This window comes from Zea mays, chromosome 3 (genome assembly GCF_902167145.1).
Source record: "Zea mays cultivar B73 chromosome 3, Zm-B73-REFERENCE-NAM-5.0, whole genome shotgun sequence".
Classification (NCBI taxonomy): domain Eukaryota; kingdom Viridiplantae; phylum Streptophyta; class Magnoliopsida; order Poales; family Poaceae; genus Zea; species Zea mays.
This window is the reverse complement of record NC_050098.1, coordinates 199,353,307-199,376,444: the sequence shown is the minus strand read 5'-3', so window position 1 is coordinate 199,376,444 and position 23,138 is coordinate 199,353,307. Positions and strand designations below refer to the sequence as shown.

General features: G+C 46.0%; 1 protein-coding gene across 1 annotated transcript; it reads right to left on the bottom strand.

Annotated features, from left to right (window-relative positions):
- Positions 1-17,391: 17,391 nt before the first annotated feature.
- LOC103651170 (probable calcium-binding protein CML41) lies at positions 17,392-18,395 on the bottom strand. Its single transcript, XM_008676792.3, has one exon. The coding sequence runs from the start codon at positions 18,334-18,336 to the stop codon at positions 17,686-17,688; it is 651 nt and encodes a 216-aa protein (XP_008675014.1). The 5' UTR covers positions 18,337-18,395; the 3' UTR covers positions 17,392-17,685.
- Positions 18,396-23,138: the final 4,743 nt, after the last annotated feature.

Here is a 23,138-nt window from a genome sequence, read left to right as displayed (position 1 = left end):
GCAAGAGACACCAATTGTGTGGTGGTCCTTGCGGGGACTTAGTGTCCCGTGTGATTGAGAAGAGAAGCTCACTCGGTCTAAGTGACCGTTTGAGAGAGGGAAAGGGTTGAAAGAGACCCGGTCTTTGTGACCACCTCAACGGGGAGTAGGTTTGCAAGAACCAAACCTCGGTAAAATAAATCCTTGTGTCTCACTCTTTATTTGCTTGCGATTTGTTTTTCACCCTCTCTCTCGGACTCGCTTATATTTCTAACGCTAACCTAACTTTGCAAATTTCAGTTTCGCCCTATTCACCCCCCTCTAGGCGACTTTCATAAACTAGATAGAAAATTTGAAAAATTTCAAAATTCCCTCTGTCTAGGCTCAACAGACAGTCCGGTGTGCACAGGACACTGCACTATGCACTGTCCGGTGCACCAGCCGCGCGTGCGCAAGAATTTCTTTTCCTGTGCGCTGTCCGGTGTGCACCAGACAAGCACTATAGACTGTCCGGTGCGCCCATAACTCGTTTTTTTAAAAAAATCCCCCTGCCCGAGCCTGAGGCCAGAGCTTTTCTTCTCTCTGTTTCTATCTGCTCTCCACCTCTCTGGCGATTCCTCCCCTCCGGCGACTCTCCCCTCGCCGGCGGCCGTGCTCCAGTGGTGATGCTCCTGCTCGGCCTCCTTTCCCCTCTGGTGAGCAGCTCGAGATCTTTCTCCCCTTTTCCTCTCTGTTTCATAGTTCAGTGAAGCCTCTCCACCTCTTGATTCCCTATATCCAATTCTTGATATTCCTGTGAATCCATGTGGTGGGATGTGTTCTTTTGTGTCTCTTGAACATCTCTGCAGGTTCCTAGCTCCCTTTCGGAGGGTTTCACCACCTAAAATGGGCATTTCATTCTAAACCTAGATCACCGCACGCCACATGCTCGGTGAAATGCCCAAACCAGCCAAAAATGCTCAAATCGATCCCAAATTTTTCAAACACCTTCACAATACCTCCAGTAACATATTCGCCAAATGTCATGCCAATCCAATATCCTAGGCTTCAATTTTACACAATTCCCTGTTTCGAGCGATCGATTCCGAGCCGAGTGCCCAAATTTCATTTTCTTCACCTAAAATCAAACCAAGCACACACTTCACTCATATTTACCCATATAAACCTATTCATGAAGTATCGGCTCCATTCCAAATCATTTCAAGACTCATTTTCATTTTCAAACCTCCTATGGCACTATTTCTCGTTCAAACGCCGTTTTCACGTCGTTTGACCTCTCGATCGCCATATCTCTCGATTTCTGTGCCATAACACTCTGTGTATGTATTTATTCACATTTCATATACTTATGACTATGTGACTAATACATGCTCACCTATTCTGTCATTTCAGTGACCTTGCCTGCCCGTGAGCCGTCTCCCGTTCTGCCTGGATTTTCACCTCCTGTGTGAGATTTCTAGGTAGACATCTATTCTTTTGTCATCCTATCAGCCGTTATCGACTTGTGCTTAGCTTCTCTCTCTCATTTACAGTCATCAGGTCAGGATGCCGCGCATGAAGAATGTGTTGGAACCAGGGGGAGGAGATGACGAGGACCCTCCTTGCCCCTTCAGGCAGGTCAAGGGGAAGACTGTTTACTTGGAGCAGCAGGAAGGCCGCAAGAAGCGACGCTTGGATAGAGCAGCCCGAGCAGCTCTTGCAGCAGCAGTAGCCGCTGAGCAGGCAGAGAGAGGTGATCAGCTGCAGATTTCTTCAGATTAGATTGCTTACTGAGTTCGTCGTCACGCCTCTCGGCCTTGCTCCTCCGCACCTTCCACTCCCGCCACTGCTACCACTCCACCACCCACTTCGCCTGCTCCAGTCACTCTTGTGCCATTCACAACCTCAGCCAAACCTACCACCTCCACTACTACAGCTTCCACTGCTCCTTCCGCTCCCCTATCCGCTCCACCTATCCCACCTGCTCGCTTCCGGGAGCGCGAAGAGACTGAGGTGCGACCACTTGCTGCGGATCCTAGGTTGTTTGATCTTCAGCGTGCTACAGCGACATGGGTACGTCGGTTCAAACACGTACCCGTTGATTCTTGGTTACCTGCACAGAGAGACCCTGCAGCGGCAGATCCATTCAGCACCAGGATATAGGAGTCTTTCTACAGAGCACAGTTGTCAGCTCAGATTGCTCTGCGAGCGCACCGGTATTGGATCTCCCTACCTTCCTGCTAGCAGCCGGTGCAGACTCTGAGGTTCACCTCTCCTATTTGCCTGGTCTTCTGACTATCAGCGGCAGATATGTTGAGGAATGGGTCCGAGTTTTCTATGCTTCTGTATGGATCGACCCTGATCACCAGTGGATGAGGTTCCGCTTTGAGCGAGATGATGTTACCCTTCATGCCAGCCAGATTCGCCAGCTGTTTGGATTTCCCGAGTCATCGACTCGCCTTCAGCTTGTGCTACGGCACCTCTGATCCTCCTCGTCGCCCTCACGGCAGAGTTGCTCCTGGTACAGCTCACGTCGCGGCTTTGTTTCAACCGCCCTTCTCAGATGGGTCGCGACGTTCTCCGGCAGACTTCACTACAGCGGCCAAGTTTTTATATCAGCTCATGAGACGGACGCTTCTGCCACGGATGGGTTACAGGGAGGCTGCTACTCATATCCAACTTTGGTTACTTGGTGCCCTGGTCTCTCACTCCGAGTTTGATGTTGTGGACTTCCTTATTTGTGAGATCGAGGATACCATACTGGATGGTCTACGTGCTCGTCGACAGCTGTCGTATGCTCACTATCTCTGCCACATCTTCGCACAGCTGATCCGGCCAACGCAGTTCTAGGGCACTCTTGAGGCCTCATGCCTACACTTTGGTTCCTACCGTCCAGCCCCTGAGGACCTCATGCCAGCACCAGATCTAGTGGCCGACACTCAGGCAGAGGATACAACCTTCCATTAGTTTAAGACTCAGGGCGCAGCAGTCCATGATGATGATGATGATGACTTTGGAGTTCCGCCTCCGCCTCCGCCTCCCCGCTCTCATGATCATGAGGCTAGGAGTTCCAGTGCTGTTCCCGCTACTCCTCCTGTGATTGATCCTGCTCTGGCTGCTATCCTTCAGACTCTTACGTAGCAGCAGGCTCTTATGGCATCCGAGCAGGCTCGACTGGCAGCTGAGCAGGCTCGTCAGGCAGCGGTCCAGCAGCAGATGTCCGAGAGGATGCTCTCTCTCTTTCAGACTATTCAGGACAGGCAGGACACTCTGCAGCAGCTTTTGGCAGATAGGGCTGAGCACTGGGCCTTCATGACTCATATTCTTTAGCATACCGGTGTTCAGATCCCTCTGGTTCAGTCTCCACCCCCTCCAGCTCTTCAGACAACTGTTGTGCCAGCCATTCAAGTAGGACCCCCTCTACCTACCGTTGGTCCTTCTTCCTCTCCGCTCCGGCCGGTCACCCTAGTTTTCTCGTCGCCGGTCATCAGCTCCATTAGCTCTCAGCCGCCAGTGCCACCAGCTCCTGCTGTTACCACTACTGCTATGGCGGTGTCTATGACCTCCTCAGCTCCGGCAGCTCCTGCAGCGCAGCCTTAGTCCGAGTCAGTACCAGCTCCAGCTTCTACGATAGATCCTAGATCCGAGACTGACTCTGACCCTCAGCTAGCGTTCGCTCTTCTGCCTCGACCTCGACCGGATGCGCCCCCGCCACCTCCTTCCTCTTCTGATGTGTAGGTTTGGGTTCCCTTTTGGTGTTTGACGCCAAAGGGGGAGAGATATGAGTTGTGAGAGCTAGGGAGAGTTAGGGAGTTAGTAGAGAGTCATTTTGATGTAATATATGTGCTTGTTACTCTCTGTAATAGCTCCATTTTTGTATGATGGTTTTGGCTCACAAACTCTATTATATACTCTCGATGCTTATGTTGACTGTGTGTGTATTATGTTTTCACCTAATATGTTATCACCAGTCTTCTAGTTCTTGTTCATCGATTTGATTTCACTTTTATTGAACAAGAAACTTACGATGTGTATGCGCTCAATCCTATTATTATGTTACACACTCCTTCTGTCAAAGATCATTGAGTACAACTAACCATTTTCTCTATTGACAGAAATTTCAAAACAAACTACTCTCACAAATCTTGTAGGGTTGTCATCAATCACCAAAAAGGGGGAGATTGAAAGCATCTAGGCCCCTAGTTGGTTTTAGTGATTAATGACAACGTAATATTATATGTGACTAACGTGTGTTTTGCAGAGTCAAATGGTAAGTTAGGTCACATTACAGGTAGAAGTACTACAACAGTGAAAACAATCCCGAAGATAAGAACTCGAAGTGACGGCTAAAAGCGACGAAACAAAAAGTGAAGGTCTACGTAGTCCGAGTGTCAAGGAGTTGCGGACACTCGTGATTTAGTTAGGTCTTTTATTTTGTTTTAGCCATACTATAAAGAGGGGTTGTCGATGAGTAGTTTGACCAAGAGAGTTCTAGTGTAGTGTTGGTGCATATTCACACTCACATATAGTGCTAGGTGAGGGTTTCTGGTTTTGGGGCACCGGACTGTCCGGTGTGCAGCGGACTATCCGGTGCGCCCTCTGCCAGGTGGGGCCAGGATGGCCCGGGGAAGGGTTTTCCCGAGCAGAAACCCGAGAGCGCAAGGTTCACAATTGAATTATAGTGGCGCACCGGACAGCGCACCGGACAGCGCACCGGACCGTCCGGTGTGCACCGGACAGTGACTGTTCACTGTCCGGTGTGCCATCAGCCCAACAGCTAGCTGTCAGAACTAGTCGTTGGAGTCGACCGTTGGTGCAGTGGACCGTCCGGTGCGCCCATGCGCAGAACAGTGCTGGTAACGGCTAGTTGGTGGGTGAGGGCTATTTATACCCTCTCCACCTACCATATTCAATGTCTTGCTGCCCACATTTATTCCTGCACATTGGTAGAGCATTGCAAGCACCAAAAGCCTAGTGAGGTGATTAGAGAATCTTAATCCCACATTTGGATCTCATTAGCGCTAGCGAGAGCCACCTAGAGCACACACCACTTGCATTAGGCTTCTCTTGGTCAAGCGAAAGTCTACGGCTTGTTACTCTTGGTGATCGGCATCACCTAGATGGATTGGTGGCGATGTGAGCTCGGTGATCACCGTGGAGATCTTGTTGGTGGCCCGACTCAAGTTTGTAAGCGGTCGTGAGGGATCCACCGTGCTGGAGTGGCAAAGGATCATCTCGTAGTGAACACTTGGTTCTTGCGAGGACTAAGGGGGAGCGATACCCTTGCACAGGTGCTCCAACGGGGACTAGTGGAGAGTGCCGACTCTTCGATACCTCGGGAAAAATTGGAGGAGTCTTCTAAACCTTGGTTTACATTCCACACTTAATTCAAGCATTTTACATTGTGTATTTGTTTAGCAAGTATTTGAAGTATTGTCTTAGCATTGTTGTATTTCTAGTATTATTCTCTTAGTGCTAATTGTTGGGGTGAAGTTGGGCTCTTGGTTAGGTTTTAATTACTGTTGATTTTTAGAAAAGCCCAATTCACCCCTCTCTTGGGCATCGTGATCCTTTCAAACGACAAATCAGAAACTCAAGTTCTGAAATTGCCAAATGCGGACCACCCGAGGCTCTAGTACGGATTGTCCAGGATAACGTAGATTATCTTGGACATGAGCTCTTTTTGAAAATACCACTTAGCTTTGGACCATCCACTCCCTTCTGGTAGACCGTCCGTGACACCGCAATGAATTTGTGCATGAACTATAAACCGTGGACCATCTGACTATAATTCGTCGATCGTCCGTCTATGTTGATTTGCTTCAGCCCGAAGGTGACAATTTGAGCAAATAGATTTTTAAAGCTGGCGCGGAATGTTCGGGACCAAGGGCAGTTCGTCCGTGTGTCGTCACCGAGAGAAGACATCTGTTGATTTAGCTGTTGGGTTGTCAGACATAACCAGTGTCAGATCCGACAGTTGGAGGGTCGTAGACTGCAACACCCTAAAAATTCAAACCTAGAAAAATTTTCAAACTCGCTCTAAATTCAAAATAAAATTTCAATTTTCATTTCAAAATGTTTGTTTGTGAGTTGATCTCAACAAAAAAAATATAATGGTCTATATTCTCTCCAAAATTCTCTTCAAAATGACATACAAATTATTTTCAAGTGACCCCATCAAATTCTTTCTAGAAATACTACCTAAATATTCCACTGTTATTTATCCAAATATTTTTCTCCTGAGAAACACTCGTAATCATTTTAAAAATCCCTACAAATATTTTCTTAATAATTTCCCATATGCTAATGCGTATATATATGCCTCCGGTGTCATACAATGAGCTCTACAAGCTAATTTCACTAATCCACAACTAATACATGCTTATCTCAGTTATCTCCCACTAATCCTGGTCTCCTCCCTAATCCTTGCATTCTCCCTCTAATCCCCTCCACCTTGCCTATAAATAGAGTGGCAAGGGGCTCCCTCATGCCATCGCAAGCCATTTCATGGCAACCCACTCCCACTCACTCCCACTCCCACACAAGCACAAGAATCATTCGGTAGTTCATTCGATCGTTCGTCCAAATGTTCTTAGTTTGTCCGATCGTTCATAGTTCGTTCGATCGTTCGTCCGTTCATTCATCCAAATAATTGTTGTTCAGCCGTTATGCTGCCGAAATTCCGATCGTTCGTCCGTCCGATCATTCATTCATAACCCCTATTCATCATTCATCGTTCGTTCATACGAACTATTCTTCATTCATCGTTCGTTAATACGGACTATTCACCAATCATTAGATTGTGCATAGTCACTTTTCATTGTTCATCGGATCGTTCGTCCTACAATTCATCGTTCATCTAATTGCCCAAATATTCAATTGCTCATCCATCATGTTGTTCATCCATCAGTCATATGAACTTCGGTCATTGTGATTTTTCTTACAGTAAGAACTTTCCAGTTGGTCACCTATCCTAGAATTGCTACAAGTTGAGCATGCTTAACTTTGAGGTTCTTTCGACTAGGCTTCCAAAAAAAAGTCGAACCATATTTGTATGGATACGCCATCAAAAGACATGGTCCAAGTTACCACAGCTCGCCCGGACCAGAATATCACAGTATTCTAGTTGTCTGGGTCCTGCCTAACTGTTGTCCCATGTGACACAGTAGGTAGAAACATTTGACACCAACATAAACATCTATCCATGAATAGCCTAGAAATAATTCCTGGTACTTTGCTCAAAAATACATTTTCCAAATATCCCTAAATATTCAAATTTTGGAATATTACAAGAATATTCCTTTTTCATTTTCTTTTCTTTTTCTAATTCTTATGATTATAAAATCCAAAACTCCTCAGTTCACACTCTGATTTCGACAGTTCTGATTTCTAAATTCTTGTCAAATTACCCTCTATCCAACCATGTCATCTCGTAAGCATGGTTCATAATCCAAAAAACTCCAAAAATATTCTTATCCCATATTGTACCTATAATTTCCCCCATTTGAACTGAGTTAGATAATTCTTTCACCACTATTCTCATAAACAGTAAACTCTACCGTACTAAACAATATGCACCTAGCTATAAATATACCCAGAGAGTTACCCTCTCCCTCCCCACATCCTCAGCACCCTGAGCCAAGACAACCCCCATGCACTCAGTTACCCCGCTCTGCCACTACACTTCTAGTATTGGTTCACCTCCAATATACCCTTTGGGTAAATGTCTCTACTCCATCAATACAAACTCTACTCAAAACTATATTCATCCATCCACCACCATTCCTAACCACTGTAATGAATATTTGTTGATATACTTGCTGGTTTGTATGTTTGCTTGTTCATGTTGTGCAATTATCGGAGCATTCGTGCTGTCTTATGAAGGCCAGTTCTGCAAGTCTACGCCAGATGGTAGAGTCAGAACCAGTTCCGCAAGCTCTCACCATTTCACCGGTTAAAGCATAACAAGCTCACTGGATCCCTTTGATGCATAAATTACCTATGTTTTTCAAACACAACCCTCAGCCGGTTATTTGATGCATTATATGATTTTGCTAAGAGACATGTTAATATGGCCACCCATCCTTAGAACTGAAAGTGCATTCATGCCCTTTGTGAGTTTTGGTGATTTGGATAACAACACATTTAAAGGTCTAACAAGTTTGCTAAGTGTTGAACAGGAAATTTAGTATGATGAACATACTTGAATAGTGTATAATGATCAGGGAACAAAGATTCAACACAAGGTCAAATAACCAATGAGACAATGCAAATGGATATAATACGATCTCTATATTGGTTTGAATATATGGACAAGACCTGAGAAATCACTATGCATAAATATGATCATAATAGAGGTTGAATTGATTAAGGGTATTGGTCAAGCCAAAATGAATAAGATATGAGGAATCGTGAATTGGCTTGACCATATTACTATTAGTCCATATATGCTTCTATGAGAATCAAACTAGAGCTTGATTGATCTTAGCATTTATATCTAGATGACATTCAAGCAAGGTTCACAACATCGAAGAAATGATTCTCTCAATGGATGCTCAATATGATGTGACTAAGAATGGATTGATAGGGTGAAGATAGCAAGGAAAGGGCTTCGAGGAACTAAGCGAAGGTGAAGGCCAAGCGACGGCTTGTGGACCGAGGTACCATGGCTAAGGTGAAGAAAAGAGTACTTGCACTAAGTCGATGAACTAATCAGCTATGAAGAGTTATAATATGTTGATGCATCAGTAAGGTGACTTGAAGCCATGATTTGAACTCATATATGGTGAAATGGTATAAGTCACATGATTTGATTTGTATTTGCTTCAAAAGGTGAGACAAAGATGTTTGTGATCCTTATGAAGCAACGCCATGGACAAATCACACATGAGATACCAATGACTCAAGGAGTTTACTTAATTATATTTTATTTAACTTGAGTATAGGAATCGTTGTTCTATCAAGGGGATCCAAAAAGAAGGTTGGTGTTGGTACTAAAGCTCAAAATCCTTGATCCAAAACTTCTATTTTACCCTTGTTAATCCTTAGTGAAAGTATGTAGTACAACCTTTTTAAGTTTATCTTGGCCAAAACTGCTCTTTGGAAAATACTGGTTCAGTTGGTTTTCAGGCTGGTTCAGCTGGTATTCAAATACCAGCTCAGCTGGTTTTTGGACCAGCTCAGCTAGTTTTGGCCCTGGTCCACCTTTCTACACAAGTCTGTGTGCAGTTTTTTGAAAACCAGCTCAGCCAGTTTTGGCTCCGGTCCACACACCTACTCAGCCGGCCACTGAACCGGAATTCAGTCTGCTGGAAACCGGTTCAGTCGGTTTTAAAACTGGTTCCCGGTTTTTGAGCAGAAAAGTAAAAAATGGCTAGTTTTAGAGCCCCACCTATATATACTCACTCCTACATCTCTCCACCACAGAAGAGTACGACTCAAACTCCATTCCTAACCTGAGAAACACCTCCACTCTCTCTCACACACCTCTTGCCTCTCCCATTTCAAATCTTTGGAGAGAAATCTTTGAGTGAGATTGAGAGCTGTGGTTTTTTGTGCTTCATCTCTAAATCCTTATTGTTCTTCTTAATTCCAGCTTTGGTACTACATCGAGTTCTTTGTGGATTCATTACTCTTGGAGCTTCTAACTCCTAGACGACTAGGTGTCTCTTGTGAGTCTCCAAATCTTGTGTAAGTCCACAAGAAAGTTTGTATTACCCGCTTGTTTGAGCAAAGATTAGTGTGTGGGCTTGACCTTTGTGGTCGGCAAAGGGAGGATTAGGGTTGCAATAGACCCAACTCTTTGTGGGAGCCTCAACGAGGAAGTAGGGCACCTTTTGTGGTGTGACCAAACCTCGGGATAAATCTTATGTCTCTTGTGTTCTTGTTCATTGTGTTTGTTTGTGTTCTTCGTTCTCTCACCATTCCATGGAAGATTTGTTTATATCTTTTTGGTGTGTGGATTTTGAGAAGTGCCCTTCTCAGATCTACTACTTTAGACCATGTGGATCATCTAGAACATCTCATTTCCAAAGTTAATTGGGTGAATTTTGAGATCAATTTAGTTTTATATCTCATTCTTTAGTTGAGCTCGTGCAAACCGGTTGAACCGGTTTTGACACCGGCTGAACCAATTTTGCCCAGTTCGTTTCTAGTTTTTGTTAAAAAAGTTTGTGCTTGCCTATTTACCCCCTCTAGGCAACTTTTAAGAACTTTGTCGCAATTCATCTCTATACTCCTTGACATTTTTATTACAAAATGATTTGGGAAAAGGTGTGAGTTTTTTAAAAGAAAATGTTTTCCAAAATGGGTATGATGAAGGGTTATCACCCTTGTCACCTTTGAGCGGGATGATTAGGGACTCCCTGGTTTGGGAGGGCCTTAAGGTGATGGCTCAGCCGGGTTAGGTGTGAGCATGAAAGATTATCCCTCTCGCATCAGGACTGGTTTATCATTACTTCTTACCTATACTCTTATCAAATACAACCACTCGAGACTGTATGGAAGTCGCTTGATCCGAACCTGCACGATCTACACCCTAGGGTTACGGTGGCTTGTGAGAACCGGAATGACAAGGAGGGGGAATAACTCCGTCCTAGCTTAGGATAGGAGGTGGCCTTGTTCCTTTCGGTATAAGTGTTAAGGTAAAGTCGTGCAAGAGAGAGGAGAGTTTCAGTATTCAGATCTCACGATGGTGAGATTGCAGAAACCGGACTAGTGGGTAAAGTGTGCACATCTGCGCAGAGTTCAAAATCTATTTGAATAGTTCGTTTTCATGGATATGGATGAGTTATGGCATGGACTTGATAATTAGTGTTTTGTTATCCAAACTAGTTTGAAAAATGGTTTCTGTAAGGAAAATGGACCCCAGGCCTTTTGGCTAATTGAGTTTTGGTGTTTGATGATTAACACAACCTGTGGACTAATATGTTTGCTAGTGTTTATAATTATAGTTCACAGGATGCAAAGAGAATTGGACCAAGGCAATGAGGATGCAACACCTCAAAAGAAGACACAAAAAGATGCATAGGAGTCCAATACTCAAGAACAAAAGAAGCCCGAAGAAATCAGCGAAGAAATCCAAGACGCGGGCTGTCAGCCAGCGCCTGGTGGCGCACCGGACACTGATGTCCGGTGTGCACCGGACTGTCCGGTGTGGCACCGGACTGTCTGCGCAGAGAAGCCACAGACAGGCGCTCTCTGGCTGTAGCACCGGACTGTCCGGTGTGCCACGGGCAGACGGCAACGGTTGGATCCAACGGTCGACTGCTACAGGCGCCAACGGTCGGATGACGTGGCGTGCACCGGACATTGCACAGTAGATGTCCGGTGGTGCACCGGACTGTCCGGTGCACCTGACGACAGAAAGCTGCTGCTTTCTGTCCAACGGCTAGTTTGGGGTGTGGAGGCTATAAATACCACCCCAACCGGCCATTCTCAAGTGTGGGAGACTAAGCAACATACCAAGGCATATAGTGCACATTTCCAAGAGCTCAAACACCCAAGTGCTTAATAGAATCACTCGGTGATTAGCGTAGGTGCTTTGCGAAGTGCTTAGGTTAGTTAGACCGCTTTAGCGCTTGCTCTAGGTGAACCCTAGTTAGTTGAGTGAGTTTTGTAAAACCACACAACCCCTCGGCTCTTGCGTGAGTCGTTGTAATTGTACCGAGTGGGGCGAGAGTCTTGCGAGACCGTGACAACCGAGTTTGTGTCACGGCCGCCACCGTGTACCGGAGGGAACGAGACCCGCGGCGTTTCGGCCGGAAGCTCGATAGTGGAGACGGCGGGGAGCGTTCGAGAGGAGCCGAAAGCGGAGCACCACTTGAGCGTGGAGAAGGCCTGCGGCTCTCTACGGAGTTACTCGACCGTGGTGCTTGGCCCTCGCGTGGGCTTCCCTTTGCGTAGGGGCACCAACGAGGATTAGTCGGGACCTTGCGTGGTTCCGGATACCTCGGTAAAAATACAGGCGTCATCCACGAGAGTTTGCTTCTCTACTTAGCTCTTTACATTCCGCATTTATGTTAAGCATTTAAGTTTCAATCTTGTAGTCATACTTATTTAGTGTAGATCGAAACTTAGCCTTTGCGGAAGAGATAGCAACACTTAGACAAAACCTAGTTTGCACACTCTAGTTGATTACTTGCATAAGGTTTTGCTCTAGGGATTTAATTGTGGCCTAGTTTAGTAAAAGTTTTAGAAGTCCTAATTCACCCCCCTCTTAGGCGTCACCCGTTTCCTACAAGTGGTATCAGAGCCCGGTTTGGCTCATTTGAAACGCTTTAGCTTCACCGCTAAAAGAGTCGACGCTTTTTAGAGGAAGGGATGGATACCCATAGGCCACCACACTTCGACGGCACTAACTTCCCATATTATAGTGCTAGAATGGCTTGTTACCTAGAGGCCGTTGATCTAGGTGTTTGGAGAGTCACTCGTGACGGGATGAAACCCCTCAAGAATCCCGAGAAACCCACCACGAGTGAGGAAAAAGAAATTCATTTAAATGCTAGAGCCAAAAATTGCTTGTATGAATCTCTTAGCATGGATATTTTTAACCAAGTATTTACCTTGAAAACTGCTAATGAGATTTGGCTAAAATTGCATGAGCTCCATGACGGCACATCCAATGTCCGTGAGCAAAAACATTGCCTAGTCTTAAATGAGTATAATTCTTTTGCTATGAAAGATGATGAGCTTGTTAGAGACATGTATTCTCGTTTGAATCTAATAATCAATAAGCTCAACTCTATTGGCATTAATAAGCTAGGTGATGCAGACATTGTGAGGAAGATTATCTCCCTGCTACCACAACAAAGATATGAGAGCATCATCACCATCCTTCACAACATGGAGGACTTGAGCAACATGACCCCAACCATCGTGATTGGGAAAATCGCGGCTTTTGAAATGTCGCGAAAAATGAGTCGGGGAGAGGAGCCAACTTCCTCAAGACCATATGCTTTTGCATGTGATGAAAGGAAGGGCAAAAAGAAGGCTCCCACTCCAAGTTCCTCAAGTGAAGAAGAAGAAGAAGAAAGTGACGATGATGAAGATAATCAACCATGCACATCATCCTCCGAGGACGAAGAAACAATCCGACGCGTTGGAAAGGTAATGAGGATGATTCGCAAGATTAATCTAATGGGTGTGCCCCTGCAGGTCGAGGATCTTCTCTTTAACATTGATAGGAAAAAGCAAAGGAAGAGAGGATGCTTCGCATGTGGGGAGAAGGGCCACTTCAGGGACAACTGTCCAAATATGGCCAAACCCAAAAAGGAGAGGAGCAAAGGCAAGGCGCTAACAAGTGTTAAAACTTGGGATGATTCTTCAAGTGAAGATGAACCTCCAAGGACGCGCAGCCACCGGTCCTCGTCACGATCATCACGGTCATCACACAAATGCCTTATGGCAAGAGGTAACAAAAGCATTCCATCCTCTAGTGATGAAAATAGTAATGATGATGAAGGTGAGGGAAAGCCCTCTCTAGATGAGCTTGCGGAAGCCGTAGAATTTTTCCAGGATGTCTGCACTAAGCAAAAAGCTCAACTTAAAACTTTGAAAAATAAGTTGGTTAGCTCTCAAAATGATTACAAAGGTTTACTAGAAAATTTGAAACTTTTGCAAACTTAAACTGTGAGCTATCAACTAAAATTGAGCTATTAGAATCTAGTGCTCCATCCATTGCTACCGATGATGGCCTTATTAAAAAGAATGAAAAACCTAAGGCTAAGTTAGCTAGCTCCCAAGAAGCTATTGAAAATTTGCTAGAGAAAATGGAAATTCTTAGCATACACAATAATGAGCTAACTACTAAGCTGGAAAACATTGGTAGCACCCCAGCAGCATCTTTAGTAGAAATACCTGAAATAATTAAGAAAGATGCTTCTACTTCCTGCTTTGATTTAATTAATGATTCTAACCCCTGCAACCAAGTCGTTGTTGAGAATATTGATGTAGAGACATGCTCGGATGAGGTTGCAAAGGAAAATGAACAATTAAAGCAAGAAGTGGCTCGCCTTGGCAAGGCTTTGTATGACAAGAAAGGCAAAGCCAAACAAATCCGACCTCCACAGGATAACACCACTGCGGGAGTGAATAAGCCTGTAGAGGGAGAAACTGTGATTTGTAGGCTATGCCACATGGAAGGCCACAAGTCTTTCCAATGCAAGGCGATGACCGGGGATAAACAAAGGCAAAAGCTCAAGCAAAAGCCATCAAGCAAAATCTCCAACACCTACATCAAAAAGGTGGATAAAAGGACTGCTACACCATACTTAATCAAAAAGAAGAAGAATGGAAAGGTGATAGCAATCAAGGCCAACAAGCAAGCCAACAAAGGAAAGGGGGCCAAACGCATCTGGGTGCCAAAGGAAATAATTTCAACCATGAAAAGCACCAAGAAGGTTTGGATCCCGAAAGGGAAGTGAGTGGACCAAAGGTCATCGGGAAATTTGGAGACTTGGCAAAATTGGGATGTATATCATGGGATACATCATATTGGATCAAGTTTATTGCCAAGTGGATTAGTGAAAATTTTGGACCCAAATTTCCCACCCATGCCTAAGGTAACTAGTTTTATTGTATTCTTCGTTTTTAGATATGCGTATCTATTTACCTTTCTTGCCTAGTATTACATTTGTTATGTACTTTTGTTTAAAATCATGCATACTAGGTAAATCATATGGTAGGATTGCTTGTTTTTAATTCATATACTTAAGCAAACTTACATGGCTTAAAATGTTTATTTAAGCACGACACATAGCTTCTATATCACTCCATAGTAAATGATGCATAAATTGAAAATTTTGATTTCTACAAGTTGTATCATTTAACTTATATGTGCCAAAGTTAGGATTATAGATAATTTGCCTCTCTTGATATCAAATCAAAGTGCATGTCTCCTACAAGTATTCAAAACTTGTATGCACACCTTTAGGGGGAGGTTACTCTATAATCTAACATTTTGAGACTAACATCTTTTCAAGTCTATTTCATGTGATAGTCTCATTGTAAGGAAAATGAAGTCCCCGGAGAAAGACAACAATCTTCCACTGCAAAATCTCCAAGATCTCTCAAGCTCACCATTGACTTTCAATTGGTATCTTTTGAGAATACATTCAGTATCATTTACATGTCTTCTCCTAAATTTGATTAGACTATATTTCATATCATATGCTTCCATGTTGCAAAAATGCATAAGTAGTTAACTCATATTCTGTTACCTATGCATAAGGGAAGTTAGTCTTTTCAAATCATGTCTTGCACCTCTAATTTTCACATGCTTTTTCCTAAGTAGAGGATCTCTGTCAGGGGGAGTATTTCTTCATCTCTAAAAAGGGGGAGAAACTTCTTTCTAAAGAGAACACTCATTTAGGGGGAGTTCCTTTCAACTGGTATCATTCATATGGTTCATTTTAATATCCTTCTAGTGATATCATTTGATACAATTCTTGTTGAGGGCAAGCTGTTATTTACTTCCTACATGCTTTTAATGTCTTCCTTTTCGGTGGTTGATGCCAAAGGGGGAGAAGTTTAGGGACCAAAGCAATGAAAACTATATCAATCACCAAACACCACCAATTTAAAATTTTATATCTACAAATGGTTTTTCCAGTGGTTTTGGTTATTTGGTCCAAAAATAGGAAGTAAGTGAATTATGGAGTTAGGGGGAGGCTTAAGTCCATAATATCACATTGTGGGGACAATCATGCATCTTAGCAAGTAGATTGCATATTTTAATTCAAATACTTGTATTATTTGCTTGCTTTGGTTGTGTTGTCATCAAGCACCAAAAAGGGGGAGATTGTAAGGAAAATGGACCCCAGGCCTTTTGGCTAATTGAGTTTTGGTGTTTGATGATTAACACAACCTGTGGACTAATATGTTTGCTAGTGTTTATAATTATAGTTCACAGGATGCAAAGAGAATTGGACCAAGGCAATGAGGATGCAACACCTCAAAAGAAGACACAAAAAGATGCATAGTAGTCCAATACTCAAGAACAAAAGAAGCCCGAAGAAATCAGCGAAGAAATCCAAGATGCGAGCTGTCAGCCAGCGCCTGGTGGCGCACCAGACACTGATGTCCGGTGTGCACCGGACTGTCCGGTGTGGCACCGGACAGTCTGCGCAGAGAAGCCACAGACAGGCGCTCTCTGGCTGTAGCACCGGACTGTCCGGTGTGCCACGGGCAGACGGCAACGGTCGGATCCAACGGTCGACTGCTACAGGCGCCAACGGTCGGCTGACGTGGCGTGCACCGGACATTGCACAGTAGATGTCCGGTGGTGCACCGGACTGTCCGGTGCACCTGACGACAGAAAGCTACTGCTTTCTGTCCAACGACTAGTTTGGGGTGTGGAGGCTATAAATACCACCCCAACCGGCCATTCTCAAGTGTGGGAGCCTAAGCAACATACCAAGGCATATAGTGCACATTTCCAAGAGCTCAAACACCCAAGTGCTTAATAGAATCACTCGGTGATTAGCGTAGGTGCTTTGCGAAGTGCTTAGGTTAGTTAGACCGCTTTAGCGCTTGCTCTAGGTGAACCCTAGTTAGTTGAGTGAGTTTTGTAAAACCACACAACCCCTCGACTCTTGCGTGAGTCGTTTTAATTGTACCGAGTGGGGCGAGAGTCTTGCGAGACCGTGACAACCGAGTTTGTGTCACGGCCGCCACTGTGTACCGGAGGGAACGAGGCCCGCAGCGTTTCGGCCGGAAGCTCGATAGTGGAGACGGCGGGGAGCGTCCGAGAGGAGCCGGAAGCGGAGCATCACTTGAGCGTGGAGAAGGCCCGCGGCTCTCTACGGAGTTACTCGACCGTGGTGCTTGGCCCTCGCGTGGGCTTCCCTTTGCGTAGGGGCACCAACGAGGATTAGTCGGGACCTTGCGTGGTTCCGGATACCTCGGTAAAAATAACGGCGTCATCCACGAGAGTTTGCTTCTCTACTTAGCTCTTTACATTCCGCATTTATGTTAAGCATTTAAGTTTCAATCTTATAGTCATACTTATTTAGTGTAGATCGAAACTTAGCCTTTGTAGAAGAGATAGCAACACTTAGACAAAACCTAGTTTGCACACTCTAGTTGATTACTTGCATAAGGTTTTGCTCTAGGGATTTAATTGTGGCCTAGTTTAGTAAAAGTTTTAGAAGTCCTAATTCACCCCCCCTCTTAGGCGTCACCCGTTTCCTACAGTTTCGAAAGATCCGACGTTGAGTCGTGAGCTATGGTGGACAGAAAATTCAGTAGATGTTTTTGAAAATGAAAGCCGGTGGGAAACTACCGAGATTCCAGTATAATTTACTCTAGGGGATTTGGTTTTATTTTGAAAAACTTCCTGCTCACTTGGGAGAGACGCGCTTTAAAAAACTTCCTACCCAGTGTTCAAAAATTGTTTTTTGGAGTTGCGGATTTGAATGACACGACCACGCGAGCTTCGTTTAAAGGCCGCTCGTAAATTTCACTCAAATACATACATGGGAATATGGGATCACTGTCTCTAGAGTACACAGATAAAATCAGACTCCGAAGCACACAGGCACCACATTCTAAAGTCACGCGCACGTATGCGTGCTGTGCACACGCTCGCCCGCCATCAAACACAAGCACACGAACCGAAGGCAACGCGGAAATTAAAAAACTTCCTAGCTAATGAAAACATTGTTGGCTGGAACAAGATATGACGTATCACAGGATGGACCGACCGGCCGGCCGGCTTGCCTAGACTAGCTAGCCCTGGCTCATCATGCGGTGGAAGTCGTGGAAGTCGAGCTCGCCGTCGCCGTCGTCGTCGTAGGCGCGGATCATGGCCTCGCACTCGGCGACGGACGGCTCGTCGCCGAGCTGGCTGAGCACGCGCTGCAGGCCGCGCGGCGTGATCCGGCCGGACCCCTTGACGGCCTCGAACGCCTCGAAGGCGCGGCGCAGGTCCTCGCGCTCCTCCTCCTCCCCGCCCTTGCTCTCCACGACGCACACGAAGTCGTCGAAGCCGAGCGTGAGCGTGAGGTCGACGGCCCCTCCGGCTCCGCCGCCGTCCTTCAGCCCCAGCGCCTGCAGGCTGCCGCCGTCGCCCATGGACGCGAAGAACTCGCGCAGCTCCGCGCCGGAGATGCGGCCGTCCATGTCGCGGTCGAAGTGGCGAAAGATCTCGCGCAGCTCCGCGGTGCGGTCGCGCCCGCGGGACGTGCCCGAGGACGACGCGGACGCGGACGCGGACGACGACGACAGCGACCTCGCGCCAGCGGCGGCCGCCGTGGGGGAGTCCGGCGGCGACGACACCGCCGTGGCCTTGCACTGGCCGCAGAACAGGCTCAGCTTGAAGCTGCTGCTGCGCTTCGGGGACAGGCGCTTCGACGGCTTGGACACCTCCATGCTCCCCATCTCTGAACTTGGCCTGTCTGTGACTGAGTGTGCAAGCTGAAGCAGGGAGCTGGTGGGCACTGTGCCTGTGGAACGTGGCAGCGCGAGCACGTATATATATAGACGAGGAGGGACGAGAGGGCGGGTGAGGGTCCGGTGCGCGCGCGCGCGCGCGGGGCAGTGTTTACGACGTCCACCGGGCAGCGAGGGAAGCTTCACGGCTCTTTTTTGTTTTTTCGTTCTTTCTGTCGGAGCTCGGAAGGATCTCTCCGTCCAGCGTTCAATTGGCGATCGCGATGTGATCGTCCCCTGCAAAAAATATACAGAGGAAAGCACGGTATGACACTTGCTACTGGCATCTCAAAAGCACAGAGGAAGTTACGAAAAATAGAGACTTCCAGTCCAGTATCGAGATGAGTTTGGCGGAACTGAATCGGACCTTGCATTTCTTCAGAAGCACCGTTGGCACCACATTCGAAATACTTCTTCCGTTTCAAAATAGTAGTTATTGATTTTTATGTCTATATTAAAAAAGATGACGATAAACCTAAACACATCAAGCATTGGGACGGATGGAGTATAAGCAAGGAAAATGTTGCAATATTCAGAGTGGCCATTACATTCTTTAACATTACGATCAGAAACGAATTGAATTGTTGGCCCAACACGTAGCGTAGCTCATGTCATACTAGTTTCAACCAAGTCAAAGCCTTACGTATAAGGATCATTTGGTCTAGGTATATGCTAGAAACTGAGCTTATTTTTAGACAAGGGAGGTTCATGATGTCACAACATATTTGTCCGATCGATGGGTACCCGTTTGGAACATGGAGAACATCATCAGAACGGTAGCAGCTAGCGAGCCAGGTGTTTCGGCCTCCTTGGTGAAAGAAACTCAGCATATCCCCTGCTGCGGTGTGGTGCTATGCTTAAACCAAACTCTAATGCTAATTGGGTCCAGGTTGCTAGGGTTACTTAGTGGGGTCCTTTTGCCCTCACGGCTTACGCAAGCCTACCAGCAGCTTGGTTATTTTCCGTCTCAGCTTTTGTACGATCGATGGCAGTAGCTGCTAAACGCCAAATAAATGCGGCCGTCGTCGATTAATTCGCTACGAGCACCGCTTCCTGTCGCCTGGTCGAGAGTGCTTTTTTTTATCTACTATCTATTTTATTTGAACCGTCTCAATCGCCGCCACAAGGTTACGAATTGTCATATCAGTTTCAATCATCAATTGTTTGAGTAGTTTTCTCGCCACATGTTTTTTCGCGTTGCTCGTCTCAGTTCATCGCCGCCGATCGAGTACAAGTTGTTGAGAACCGAAAGTGGCTGTCTGTGGTACTGGTTCGGACCGTCCGCGTATACACAGAATCAGTTACCTCATGATTGATATCCTATGCATATTTATACGGGTTGAGCGTATGCTTGACTAAGAAGCAGTCGTTGTTTGGTTAACTGCGTAAAGATAGGCTGAGACTGCACCCATACATGCAACGTAGACCAAAAACATATCTCCTTGTTGCATGAGTAGATACGTCCAAAAACTGCGTTGACGTGGCTGGTCCGCCTAACCTATTAGCCGGTTAGTGTTCTGGATTTATTGCGGAATTTGTTAGCTAAACCTGCGAAACTACTTTGGAAACCGACTTATAATGGAACATCTACTTTATATAGATGAAGGACTACGTCCGATTGAAACACAAACAATCGATCAAATCAAATCTATTTATCGTTTTTATCTTATACATTAGGAGTAGTTTAGTTTAACCCTAATTTAGACTCACTCTACCTCAAATCTTCACCTCTCTTTGACTCTACATTGAGTAGAGGCGTCTTAGGTAGTTTGTCGATGCTAAGACACAACCTAATATCTCTCCTTCCGGTGATGTCCCTCTCGGGAGGCGAGATTTAGTCTGCTGCGAAGAAGAAGACCATCTACGCCATCGCAGACCGTCTGACCTCTAGATACAGACCGTCCAGACGTATACAGAGGAGAAGCCGCTCCTGCACCAAGTAACAAACCATCTAGCCCTGTGCTGTGGACTGTTCGCACCTCCACAGAAAGTACCCAGACGGTCTGTTCTCGTGTTTGGCGACTAGATCGGCGCAAGTATACCACCCTGATTCGCCCTCGTCTGCTCGCGCCTGTAGATGCGCCCTACAAGAATAGAGCTCCTGCAAGTTGCAGGCCGCGAGCGCGACGAGGGGAAGCAGCCAAGTGTTGCCTCACCTGAACCACTCACTGCTCTGCAGGACGACGGCGGCGGCGCTCATAGGTCCGGCGGATCACGTCAAGGGTTCGGTGCGCAACGAAGCTTCCTGCCGCCTTCGCCCCGGGAGAAAAATGCGAGGCCCGCTCCCGCGCAGTTGCACACCTGCGCTGCGCGGTTAATTTTACTACTTTGTCTTTCGTGGAGCGGGTGCGCGCGGTGCGGTGCGGGCTGGCAGATGAGCATTTTCACGCAGGATCTGTCACTGGTCCCGACTCTTGAGAGTTGGATGACTGCCCAATCTCATGCTCCAGACTAGCTATTAGCTAATAAATCGGTCCTGGCCAAGGACGACAAAGGCAGGTGAACGCAAACAGATCGAGGCCAGCCTCCATTTTTCAGGAAAGAGGAAGGTAGCAAACGGCCGGCGTCAAGTCTGGAGCCGCAGCGCTGCAAAAGAGAAGCGCGTCACGTCTACTAGTCGTCTAGCTAGGATACCAAATCAAAGGCCGGGGCGGGGGGCGGATTCCCGTGAGGTTTACCCAGCAGCCGCAGGAGGCAAAAGCGTCGTCGCGCTTTCGGCCTCCGCTTTGGGAATTTATTAGAGAGGCGAGGTCGCCGCGCGTGCGTGTGGCTTTGGAGCTGGGACTTTCGTTCGAAGGCTGCGCGCGCGCGCGCGCACGGCGAGTCGGAGGAGGAGTCGCTGGTTGGTCGACGACGTCGATGACGGAATAATCCAGTTGGCTTCGCCAGCCAGGCGTCGTGCGCCGGGGCGCGCGGGCTTTGGTAAGTTTCGGCGCGCGCCCGCCGCCTGCCTCTCTTTCCGGCGCGGGTTGCTGTGCCGTGCCGTGCCGCCGCGGGGCTTGGCGCCCATTTTGATGCTTCAGCATCAGCAGGGCTGCGCCCCTGCGCGTGCTCCCGTGCTTTGCTGCTGCTGCTCAGGGTTCTGGTGGCACTGACGAGTTGACGACGACAACCCTAACAGGCTTCAAGCACCGTAGATGACCAGGCTCCGCGATATTGCAAAGGTGTGCGATCAGGGTGGTTATCGACTTATCGTCGTAATAACACGCAAAAAACAAGTGCTAATTAACCCCAGCAGAAGGAAAAAATTGCTATTTTAGCCCTTCTAACGTGGCCTCTCTGCTATTAAGAGACACTTAGAACCAACCGAGCTACAGTTCGGTCCCATAGTACATAGTCAATACTTAAATTGCTTAACTTTGAACAAATCTTGACTGGTAGACTTGTATTTTGATCGGATGGACTAGTTGTTGTGCCTACGAGCCACCAAATGCCTTGAACCCAGCATATGTGTGGTTGAAAAGAATAGAACATTTCTTGGACTGGGCCACAGAAAAAAAATGCTTTGTTGCGCTTGTCTCGTCTGCTATTTTACCTGGGACTATATTAAATTCAAACTGAAAAAAATGAATACAATTTATAATTCTTTTGAATTTTTTATCCCAAGTTTGACCAACTCATCTTATTCAAAAAAAATCATAATTATTATTTAATTTTTACATTTATATCGTCTACTATATAATATAACTTTGATTTTTTTTTGCAAAAAAAATTAAATAAGACGAGTCGATCAAATTTGATAAAAAAAGTTTAACAAATTATAAATTGAGATAGAGAGAGTATTGTTCTGTCTAGGCCCTAGTACTTAGCATGCAAAAAATAAGGAAAGGAAATGCATGTTCCTCAACCCAGACCCCTAGAGGCCCAGACTGTCTACTCACAAGTATAATCATTGAGCCAACCTCTTGGATGGTGTCTACTCATAAGTATAATCATTGAACCAACCTATTGGATGGACATGCTTCAGACTCTGATGCATGGGCCTAGCATCAGGGCCTGTTCGTTTGGATCTCAACCCATGTGGATTGGACCAGATTAAGTGAGTTTAAATTCGAAGTAAGTTGGAATTTATCATATTATTTCTAAACCCATTCAATCCACATGGAATAGAAAGAATCAAATAAGTCCTTACATGGTCAACCATATGTGTGTTGTGTGTGCCTTGGACTGCTTAAACTGACTACGTGTTTGGTTTGGTCTCTTGTTTACAATGTTTTTAGGTTTCATTGGTTGTTGCTTAGTTGGGTTGGAATGCAATCGTTCACAGGTCACAGCGCCATCAGTTATTACAAACTAGTAGATACTTGTTACAATTCTCCTTTTGGTGTCATCCAATCCCGCAACGAGTTGTCTTTCTCATGAGCCAACCAAACAAAACACCAATAACTACCCTGCAGGCTGCAATGGATATCGCTGCTAGTCAGTCCCATTATCGTTCCCACCACAGTACCTTACCTAGACCAAACAACACCTAACCGTTAGGACATTCTTGTCTTTTGCCACCATGAGCTTAGTCCGTCCACCCCAATCTCGGATTCAGAATTGTAACGGCTCGCGCCGGCTCACACTACACCAAGATGTTGTTTGGTTCACGAAATGTAACGTAAACGATAATGGTAATGGTTTACATTCGAGTACCAGCGGTAACAAGTTTGAATAGACCGGTATCAATTCTTAGTGTGATATCTGATTACGGTTGGACTAAAACAAACATGATTTAACGTTATCAGTTACCCATTACGTTACAAATA

Excerpts from the sequence above, each read along its gene's own strand:
- LOC103651170 (XM_008676792.3), bottom strand. The coding sequence starts at position 18,336 with ATGGGGAGCATGGAGGTGTCCAAGCCGTCGAAGCGCCTGTCCCCGAAG.